This window comes from Tachysurus fulvidraco, chromosome 24 (assembly GCF_022655615.1).
Source record: "Tachysurus fulvidraco isolate hzauxx_2018 chromosome 24, HZAU_PFXX_2.0, whole genome shotgun sequence".
NCBI lineage: Eukaryota > Metazoa > Chordata > Actinopteri > Siluriformes > Bagridae > Tachysurus > Tachysurus fulvidraco.
Window position 1 is genome coordinate 7,971,041 of NC_062541.1, and position 12,175 is coordinate 7,983,215.

General features: G+C 38.7%; 1 protein-coding gene across 2 annotated transcripts in view; it reads right to left on the reverse strand.

The window, feature by feature from the left end:
- Nucleotides 1-1,656: 1,656 nt before the first annotated feature.
- The window catches only part of atxn1a (ataxin 1a), a 95,630-nt gene continuing 85,111 nt past the window's right edge, over nucleotides 1,657-12,175 (reverse strand). For both annotated transcript variants that reach the window (XM_027175684.2, XM_027175687.2), the window contains one exon: nucleotides 1,657-11,121. In XM_027175684.2, the coding sequence (XP_027031485.1) occupies nucleotides 10,558-11,121 (564 nt within the window). In that variant the 3' untranslated portion in view covers nucleotides 1,657-10,557. The remainder of the gene's footprint in view (nucleotides 11,122-12,175) is intronic.

The following is a 12,175-nucleotide window of genomic DNA, read 5'->3' on the forward strand; positions in this document are numbered from 1 at the left end:
GCAAGCACAGAGCAAGTCTGTGCTAATTGTGTTAGATCTGCTCTGTACGCAATGGTGTGGGCTTTAGTGTCTGATTAGATCTGGTTATGTCTTTCACTGACACTTATTTAAATGAATGAGCCAGCTACTAATGCAAGCTGATAGTCAAGACAGCCAGCTCATCTCACACCCACATTCCATTACCGCCTCCATCAGGAACTGCCAAAACAGTGCCATGGCTTCCTCTGCATTAACGCTGTGGTTTTCCCAATAGAGGGCATGAGGATTCTTATTTCCACAGTTTGCTTGCTGTGATTGCCTAGCAACAGGTGCTTGGTCCTTAAGAACAAGGAAAAGGCTAGAAATCAGTGGCAGCAATTAGTTTGGATCAAGTGCCATGAACACAAAGCACAAAGGAAGCATAGGTGTGTGTGTGTGAGTGAGAGAGTGAGAGAGAGAGAGAGAGAGAGAGAGAGAGAGAGAGAGAGAGAGAGAGAGAGAGAGAGAGAGAGAGCGTGTGTGTGCTTAGGGCTGTTTGAATTAGAGATGCATTGATAGTGATACTGCTATCCACTATCAGTCTGATACCATGCTCATTTACTCGTACTCTTACTTGTAAAAAAAAAAAAAAAAAAGGAGCTCCTAATCCAACATCCAGTACCACATGATACTCTGTGACGTACCCCTAGTGTGCTTTGACTCACTAATGAACAGATGACCTGAAATAACAGCAATCTGGATGTATTTCACCTATAAATAATGGAACTCAATGCAAAGTAGACTGTGATGTGTGAAAATATCATGTGGCGCGACTACAGCTTTCAATTATACAAGTAATCTGAACAAACATGCCAATTAAACGCAGACAAGTGATCATGCAGAGGAACATTTCACTTCAGTTCTGCGAACACTCAGCTATTTTCCCTTATGCTGTATACATATTAATTCGCAAGTATGCAGTCTGGCAAAAACATAGTATCCATGCATGCCTTGTTTCTATATTAGATATGAAGGAAAAAGTGCAGTATGATGTAGAATACCGAGGTCAGCCTGAGGTCAGTTAGTTTCCTATTAAACATGGTCTGGAGTGTATTATTGCACTTATAACGCAGTGATTTGCCTACACTTGGAATTCTGAATTTATTTATGAATGACGTTTGAGATTTGAATGGTTTATTAAAAGACGTAGACTAGCTAGTTTCTGTAATCACTTACGTTATAGCAACACTAAATAGCTGCTCATTTTATAAGCGTTTATAAGCATTCTTCTCTTGCTTTTGCGTTCTCTCTCTCACACACACAAAAATACATTTTCAGAGAAAGCGAAAGTTGTAAATTCTTCAGTCCATGCAAAGCATTATTAATGAATTTCTTCTAATAAAAATCGTCCACATCACTGATTATATCGTTTTTTTTGTTTTTTTTTCCTTCATCAGTTTATTATTAGTCTTATATAATGTAAAGTATCTGCTATAAAAGTCCCGGTCAGTTTTTACTTTAGAAAAAATAACATGAAAATGAACTCATTAATATAAACATATATTTACATGGTTGTATGAAACTAACGCACACCTTCTGAACAGATTTGGGAATTCAGTGGCACTGTGTTATAAACAGTGTGGAATTAAACCCAATGCATGTGACAGCGCTCAGACTCAAACAAAAAAAAGTGCACACTTTTCTATTGGCACTGTAATTTTATTAGTACGTGTATACTGAAACAATAAACTTGTACTGGTATACAGACGATTTGTTGTATTTTTTTTTTGTTTTTGTTTTTTTGTATTTGTACTTTTTTTCTTAACAAGTTTGTTCACAACCTGAATCAAATATTGTTTTGTTATTCTGAATAATGAAATTCTAACTAGAAAACTGGCAAGCACCATCAAAGAAAGGGACCATAAAATCCAAGAAAACGGATGTGAGTGTATCCTACAAATAGACACACCACAATTAGAAAATAGAATTTCAATTCTTGATTTTTTATATTAGTTTCCATTAAAAAAAAAAGGCTAGTGCAAGTACAATATTTTACACAATGTACAGAGTATGCACGCATATGGAAACAAAAAAACAAAACAAAAAAAAACAAACAAACAAAAAAAAAGAAATAAAAATAAGTTTCTATTCAGGCCATTATGCTTATATATATATATATATATATATATATATATATATATATATATATATATATATATATATATATATATGCCATTTCTTCTTGTACTAAGTAAGGTGCAAAACATTCCTCCATCTCCCAGGACTGCTTCTTGCTACTGGCCTGACTTCTCTGTGTCAATACCAAGAACACTGTGTCTTGGGACTGGATGTGACATTCAACAGTTTTCATTTAACAGTCTTTTATACAATTAGACCAGTAACTCCAAAGCTCTGAAACCATAACATCTTGTAGCATTCTGTCCACCTACAACCCTAAAAAGGAGCTCCTCCTTTTGAGTGGTTCTGCCATCATGATCCTTTCCATTGAATGGAAATAAAAAGAAAAACAAAAGAAAGAAACTATACACAGCTTTTATTTCCCTTCCAGTGGAAGACAAAAAAACTCCTTCTGATCTGTAACACTGAGCAGCCAAGAGTTACACCGCTACTGTTACGGAGATCAAGCGTTCCTGTTTAAGGACCAGTTACTTCCTGTGTCCCGCTACGCTCATCTCTAATGCAAAACCAGACTAATAAAATCAAGCAAAATGGGATGCCATGAAAGCAGGACAGGGGAAATATTCAGCTAATCGCTCAATAATGAGTAAATGGTTCTCTTTTCGCTAGCGTAAGCATGTGGATTATTTTTCCAGCTTTATGAGGTGTTTTTTAAAAGCCCGATCTATCATCTGTACATCCTCCAGTCATCCATTTTCTTTTATTATATATAAAGATTTCTTACTGATTTCTGTGGAATACAGATTTACAGAGACATCTCATCAAACAATCATTGGCAACATATTCAGTGGTTCATTTTCTTTTCCTGAAAGTGGAGTAAAGCAAAACTGTGATGCATAAATACATGCACCAGCTGAGAGGATACATGACCATGACTGTGAGTGTGAGAGAACAGCTTTATACACAAGTCGGATGTTGCGGCCGTTTTGGAGGCTACGATCGTCTCGGTGTCCTTGGTTTCAGTTCTTATTAGAGGAAAAACCAAGGCTGCGATGGACCTGAAATTGACAAGCAGTCAATTTTAGTGTTCCAAAAAAAAAACTAATAACAAAAAAAGTGAATCTACAAGGTGTTTCTTGTTTCCTCCATATTCTGGCCAGACATGAGACAGCTGTGAAAGAAAAGACAGAAGAACAGAGCGACAGAGGCCCCTCTCTCTGAGTGTGTTTGTCAGTTTACCAACTCAGCATGATTAAGTGTAACAAAGACCGCAACAAACCATCATCCATGCCTCCATCATCCATACAGAGTGCACAGCGCTTACTATCCAGCACTGATACAGCTGAATCGGAGAGGAATAACAAGTGATAAGAAACTATCTACCCATATTACGAAACACACACACACACACACACACACACACACACACACACACACACACACACACACACACACACACGCACAGACACAGTACAGGATGAGATTAGGTTGATATCTCAGCCTGAAATTATTAATCCAGAGGTTTTGGACATCTACATGATGTCAAACAACAGTCAGGTAGAACAGAGGAATCCTGGTTGGTTTTGAATCTGAATTGATTTTGTGATGAATAAAAAAAAACATGCTTTATTTCTGAAAAAAAAAAACAACCAAACAAAAAAAAACACTTAGATTTGCACCAATATTGTTTTCTTGTCATTTGTGCCAGTAAAACAAGGACATAGTGGTGCTCCTTGAACAAGATGACAGACAGACTCAAAATTCTCAACTAAAACTCACTAAAACACACGTCTCATGTCCTCAACCACAAGATCAGAGTGCTACACAGAAGACCCAAGCAGAATTCAATTCATGACACAGTCAAGAAAGCAAATACATCATGTGTGTTCTATATCAGTAAGCTTTTTCATGTTGCTAGAGGAACACGCAAACTCGATACGGACTCTCCGGCCTCAACTTCTCAACTCGTTGGACCCAGGAACGAGTGGAGAGCGAGACAGCCTTGCACCAAGAGAAACGCAACCGTCACAGCAGGCAGGATTTCTTCCTCTCACAGTCTCACACTCTCACTCTGTTTCTCTCCCTGATGCTCTCGATTGAATGAATGTTACACCATCGAAAACACTTGGCACTGTGATGACACCAAGCCTTTCTCAGGTTACAAAGTGCTGAAACAGTATTATAAAATCTACTCTACAATGACCAAAAATGTGCATTTTTGTTTATTTTTTTAAAATTGTTTTTATTTTTTAAGTTTTTTTTTTTATTATTATTATCATTTTATTATTTTTTTTTTTAATAAAAGTGGTCCCTATGCTTTAACGAGGTTTTGGATGCGTTTCTCAGTCTGGATCACTCAAAGAGGTGAGGATCGGGGTTTGTGATGTCACAGACAATGAGAAGCAACACTTCCAAACACACACACACACACACACACACACACACACACACACACACACACACACACACACACACACACACACACACACACACACACACACACACACACACACACACACACACACACAAATCTATAGTCTCTATACAGACAGCTAAGGCAGATACACAAACAGAAACTCAGAAAGTCCTCACACATGGACCTGTGAGGAAAACCTACTCAAAGAGCCAATGAATTGACTGCTTCCTGTATTTCAGCAGATTAACACACACACACACACACACACACACACACACACACACACACACACACACACACACACACACAATACCCAGTACACACTTCAACTATGCATTATATTAGGTTTGCTTGGACTCACACTCTTTCAGACACACTTCTCATCCCTGAGGAAAAGTTTATGATGTTAAACGTACACATCGCATAAATCAAAACAAACTGCAAAGCCACTCCATGGCCAAAGACGCTCAAACACACTTGAGAAATAAGAAACAAGAGAATTTGTGCTGCAGCAACAGGGAACAGTTACATAGCTAACAAGTGCTAATGAAGTGTAAACCATTAGCGACAGTACACGGTAACATCTATTCATGCTACATCTATTCTGCATCATGTTTAACTGCATGATGTTTAAGGAAAATGATTTGGATTTTCATGCACTGATTATGGGAGACTTGTTTAAATGGGATCATGAATATTTTATTTGCATTAAGGGAATTTCTTGTATCTGATGTATCTGATATAAGTGCCATTAAGGGAAAAAAGCTCTTTATTGTTCGTGTATAGGAATCAGCAGTGATTCGTCATGGCCAAGTTAAATACCAAAAGGTTCCCTATCAGTAAATTACCTCCTAATAAGCAGGGATTACGTGGCCTACAAGGCTGTATATAGTCACAGAAAAAGTCACAAATGCTACATATTGCACATTTACCAAAGAAACCGGGGGAAAACACCATTAAAACTTTTACACTTCTTTGAAAATTCGTTCATGAAATTATAATTATCTTAAATCTTATCTTATCTTGAAATTATATTATCAACGTTAAACATTTTTTTTACACGTCAAACTTAAAAGTCTGCACTATAATTGGGATTAAATATGTATACACAGCTCATACCCACAAATCATGACGTTTAATATATACCAAGAGTGCGTGTTACTGCCTTTTAAATACAGCCACGCCCCCAGGTCACCATATATGGCATTCAGGCGTCACTAGAAACCATGCAAACAAAAGATGTTTTTTTTTATTTTCATAAGTATAATAGGTAGGTGTTAAGGCGTGCTGTTTACACTTGTGTTTCTGTCAATTTTGATATTATATAAATTAAAGGAATGACAGCATTGGCACGTACAACAAATGCTGTATGTCTGCTTGGGATGAATATGATGGTGCTTTAAAGGTGCATTAGGTTAATTAGGTGGGTTAGACATTTATATGATGTATTTAATTAAATTCCTTTAGAGACCAGCCCCTCTTTCCCACAACTGTTCTCAAAGTTCCATCCCCTGGATCTACGGTGGCCAGGTAGAGTGTCTAATAAATAAAACAGGAAGCCCATCCAAACCCAAACAAGCATTCTGGACCAGAAGTCTAGTTTTCTAATGGCTTTAATTCTGGTCAAAACTTAGACTATTATTTATTCAAATCTAAACAAATAAAAACTAGCAACTGCAGCAATAATGCAGTCCAGCTGCTTGAATCAGGACAATGATCAACTTTGGGTGTCTGTTGTGCATCAGCGTAGGGAAACTCTGACAAAAATTCTGACATCCATCAACACTCCTACTCAGTGTTGGTTGGGAAAGAGCTCGCTAAAATGTGTCTGTAGTTTTTGCACTTCGATTCGTACAGCCTTTGCTGATAAGAGCTAAGAAATCTGTCTAGTCTCTGAAACCAAGCTCACACCAAATATCAACATGTGTCACATCTACACAACAAGGTGAGCTAAAAGTCAGAAAAAGATTCCAAAGACGATTGAAATCATCAGTTCAGATCTATAATTAAGCAAACGAGCAAATGCATGTGACTCGCAACTGTTTTTTGACCTATGTGCTTTATTTACATATTTCCCTTTTTAAGCTCTGCATAAGTGCGCGCACACACACACACACACACACACACACACACACACACACACACACACACACACACACACACACACACACACACAGCCCACTAAAAGGTTCAAAATGACTAAAACAGCATTCTTGCACAATTCTGCTGCAAATGTGGGCCCAGGATTCCAAGGCGTATCTAACATCACTCCACAATCACAACACAACCCTCACAAACAAAGAACACATGCACAAAGTTTCCATTACTATGATCTTCTCTGCTCTGCTGGTGACAGCAACCTTCTCAGCCAATGAATTAATAAACTAAAGAAGGAGAGGTTGTTTATAAAGCATGCGTTATTGTAAAAAACATGTTCGCTCTTAAAACGCACCCAGATATAAATATCACACCAGACAAAGGCTAAGAGAAACAATACTGATGGGGTTCTATGGCTCTAGATGAATGTGAGAGATTGTGTGTGTGTGAGTGTGTGTGTGTGTGTGTGTGTGTGTGTGTGTGTGTGAGAGTGAGAGAGAGAGAGAGAGAGAGAGAGAGAGAGAGAGAGAGAGAGAGAGAGAGAGAGAGAGAGAGAGAGAGAGAGAGAGAGCAGGCAGTTGTACATAAAGGCCAAGGTAGCTGGCGGTAAACTGGTGCGAGGTGCACTGGCTTTGCATGGGTACCTGAACATGCTCTGGAGGTCACTAGCACAAAAATGATTGAGCTGGGTTAGAAAGACACATATATCACTGCATATATGTTTCCATTTCTCCCTGAAGAAGATACTGCGGGCTGGCTGTGCAATTCATGACAACTCAAAGCCAGACTATTAGGCTAAATAGCTGACTGACTGAGTTCCTGTGGTAAATGTTAGGTTTTCTATTTGGTTTGAATACTGCAGACTCACGTTATTGCTATATGTCATTATTTGGAATGCTTGTGATGTATACCTGTAGCAAAACCATGTAACCAGAAAGAGAGATGCTGCTAAACAGAGCACACTAAAGTGCTGAAACAATCGAGGTTAAATGCAGGCAATGCCAAAACACACAAATCGGTGAAGGAAATGAAGACAACGAAAAAAAGCAACTCTGCATTTTGGCCCAAACATAAAGCCATAAAGTGACATCTGGTTATGTAAAGCCGTTTCATTTCCGGTCTTAAAACACCCTGCGTTTACATAGACACGTGAAACCACAGACACACGTCACACATACACACTCTTGAAAGGGGGTTTAAAAATTTAAATAATAATAATAATAATAATAATAATAATAATAATAATAATAAAAAATGCACGGTTGTGATGTTGATCTGAGAAACCCTGTTTTATTATAAAAAATAAAGCATTTTTATATATAGGGTGTGTTCACCCACCCACCACCATCCAACAAGCCATCTGATCACACATCCATTCCTTTAACTATTCACCCATCCATCCATCCATCCATCCATCCATCCATCCATCCATCTCAAATACACCTGAACAAAGCCAACAATCAGAGAGTTCAACAAGTGTGCAGGCGTCAGGCTGTACAGTAGCTCCTCCTTCCTCTCACTGTATGCATGTTAAAGAACGTCAGTATGTCATCTTAAGGGCCTGAAAAGGGTTTCTGTGGGTTAAATAAGTGAAGGAGGAAAGAAGGAAAGCCACAGGGGACCAGTAAGCCGAGCAAACTTGTCAAGTAACTGCTACATTTCAATAAATCGAGCTTTCAGCCCTTGCAGATGAGCAATGGCTGAAAACTAAATCATAAAGGTCGTGTTACTACCTCTCCAGATGTGCAAACTGCAAGATTCTCTTTAAGTTGAACTTTAAACAGAAACACTGGTCGAATATCTAAATATATATATATATATATATGTAATGTCTGTGTGTGTATCTATACACACACACACACACACACACACACACATAAACAAACATATGACACAGACACTCACACATACACAGTACACACACATACCCACACACACACTATCTGTATGCACTAAGGCAAGATACAGTATATGCATTTCTAGACATGTTAATGTACAAAAAAAGACATATAACATATTAATATAAGTAAGAAGTGTATGTGTTTGTGTGTGTGTGCATACTTATGCATACAAATACATACATGCATGCACTTCCACAAACATATGTATAGGACACCCTTGAACCAAAACAAAGATTTCTGCATCCAGAGTCATTCACATGCGCTTTCTCTCTCCTCATGGCATCATTTGGACAATCTCATGACTTCTGAAATCACACTCAAGCATCTCGCTTTTAATCACTAAAATGGCAGTTGTTGCACCAGCTCTGCCTACGCTACAATTTAAAGAGCGTCTGTCGCTGCCTAGGCCTTCAGCTCGCCGTTTACTGAGGAGGCAGAGCTTTACAGACCCAAACAGAAAAGTGCTTCCTGGGAACAAATGCTATCTCCTGTAGCTCTGCTTACTGTTCATGTCACCTCACACATTTATTCACTCTTTATTAGAGATCAAGGACCCCGGTTCTGAGTGATCTGACTTTCCCGCAGAGCGCTACATTCCACCGTCACTCACATACAACATACCGTACAGTACTGTGTTCATTTTGAGACTTAATAATAATAATAATAATTATAATAACTAAATTGATTAAACTATCTACCAGCTGATGAGTTTGACAGGTGTGTTAAGTGCTTTGATCACCTGTCTCTCCCTTCTTAGACAACTTTCTCTCACTTTCTCTCAAATAATAAATTCTTATTAAAAAAAAAAGTAATCAAATGTCAATCACATATAGCTCAAAAGTCAACCATCCTCAAATCTACACATAAACAAAAACCCATTTGGTGTCTACCTGACTGAAAGTGACCCCTGATTGCAATGTTTACACATTCATTGCAAATAATAAAAGAGAGAGAGAAAAAGACAAAAAAAAGAGAAAAAAACTACAAAACAAAACAAATAAAATGGTTCAACAGGTGAATATATAAAAACAAACTCTACTATCTCCAGGTCTATTAGAATAGTTTTAACTTTTCTAGGAGCAACTGGCACTGCATGATGTCATTACTTGATCTCTCTCGATCTCAGTCGGCAGGCACCTTAGCATTCGGTTGCTCTTCTTTTCCTCAGAAAAGGTACCACAATCTATGGTGAACCCCCAGGTCTTAAACCCTCAGTTTTATTTGTGATGGACTTTAGATTGTCTGTCGTCTATGTCTTAACATCAGATGAGACTGCTGGAGCAGGATGGCTGATATATTACTTAAACTCCTGCAGTCAGTGGAGGAGTGCGTTCCGTCCTGCCTCCCTGAGCAATGTCATCCATGTCGATCTCCTTTTTTAAGCTCACACATGGATGGAGCTGGGACAAATGCACCACAAGCATCTAGTGTTGTTTCAGTAGGCATCATTTAAAGTCACCCAAAACTTGCTTTGAAGAACTCTCATCAAATTAACCAGATTCTACAAATATTAAATTTGGAAATACCACAGATTTACAAATTTCCATTCCCTTCCCCTGCTAAACAGTGTTGCATGGGCTTCATTTGCATATTAGAACATGATTGGCTCTTATATTTTATGATACAATCAAATTAGGCTCTCACCTCAGCTGTATCCCCGTGTTTTAATGCACTGAAATTATTTTTTAGAAGGTTACATTTCTTATGTAAAGTTTTCTGGTGACTTTAAATTGTCTTATATGTTAGAACAGGATGTCAGGCTGAGTACATCATAAACCCAACTTTAATATCCCAAATGTCCCAAATTTATGTGACCAAGATGGTTGTATATATTCAATGCACCTACTCAATTATTATCACTACTCGTAGGGAGATACGTAGATGCTGTTAATTTAGCCTACAGTACAGTAATCTGGATAGAAAAATTTAGAGATATCAATTTTGAAATTATATAAAAAGCAATATTCTGGAAAAAAAAAAAAAAGAACATTGTGAGGGTCATTTTTCCATTCGAGTCAAAAATGACAAATGAGTCCAAAATGGCTTTCATTTGCCAATATTCGATCTGCCTTCAATGCTGATTTTAACCTCCTGAGGGATAAATGATGGCCTGGGAAGAGTTAAGGGTGGTTCCTCTTCGGGTTTCTCGACTTTGCGACCTTCTGGGGCCGACCATCTCCGCTTGCGGCCTGCAGGTTTACTGATAGATTCCATCTCTGAAGGTAGAGGAATTCTACAGGCTCCTTTCTCCCCAAAACCAAGTTCTCCATTTTCCTTGCTTGTCTGGGAGTTTAATCCTCGTTCCTTGCCACACTTTGCTAGTCCATTCTCCTGCTCCATGTGCCGTGCTGCCCTGCGAGTCCCTCCTGAGGGTGCTTTAAAAGGTGGTTTAAGAGGTGGCCCAAGACTGGTAGAATCTGAAATCTGCCCCTGACCCTTTTTCAAAGAGCCATTTTTCAAGTTCTTGAGAGTGAGGGAAATGCAGACATCACCTACAGCTAGCCTGGCGCAAGGCAGTTCCAGCAGCTGAGTGGTCCGGTCTGGACAGCATGATGACCAGCCCTGACCAAACACAAAGAAAGGGTACTCTACCAGCACCTCCACATTCACCTGAGAGAGAGGAAAATAAAAAACACAGAAACCACAGATGCCGTTAACACAGTGCAACATGTCATGAATTAATTTATTTGGTAGATTGTGTTGCGCCTCATTGTTGAGCCGACAGACTTTCTGTTTGAGTGGGAGACCAGAATGATAATTCACAGACAAATGAAACAGATTTTTCTCACAGCCCCCTCACTGCCGAACAGAAGGGAGATGAACTAAGGGATGACTCAATTCTGCCTTAGGATCCCACACAAACAGTACAAAACAAAGGACCATGCGGAAACAGGCGGCAGAATGACTGTGGCAAAGTAACTAACATAGAAAATGTGTAGAACAATTAATTCCTGGGTTACAAGAACATGTAAATTAGCTGAAGAAAAATGTTCAAATCTTTAACACATGATTATTACAAAGAACACCAAATTAACTATATTTTGACCAAAAAAATTTTTGATCTTATGGCAAAAGATGGCAACAAACATATTTTTTATTTGTGGAAAAGATCAAACTAAAGTCCTTCAGTTATTTAAATGTCTAACTTTTAAGCCTGGGCTATTCGATTGGTGGCCCACAGGCCAAATTTGGCCCGCAAGGTAATTTGCTCTGGCCCTTCAGGTAACCTAGTATGAAAAAGACATCTCTAAAAAGTCAGTTCTCTATAAATTCACTTCAGTCGGACAACGGACCCTACAGTTATGAAGTGACACGCGACTGTTCCATTCGGCAAGACCCGCAGTAACAGCGCAGGGCAGGAGTCACGTGACGTTAGGCGAGTAGTGCAAGCAGCCTCTCCTGTGAGACGCGATGACTGACAGGACGATGATAGATGAGAACTTTTGTTAGTATAATTTCTTCTGTTCATTTCTTCAGTTTTTTTTTCCAGGAAAAAAAATTCAGGAAATTCAGTGAAACAACATTAACCCTACTTTACCCTACACTACCCTACTCTACTTACATGTGTGAATCATCATTCTCACACTTAACTGTCATTAAAACGAGTAATCACAAATCCCTTACAGCCCAGCACCAGGCATCGCTGTATGTGTATAGCACTTAC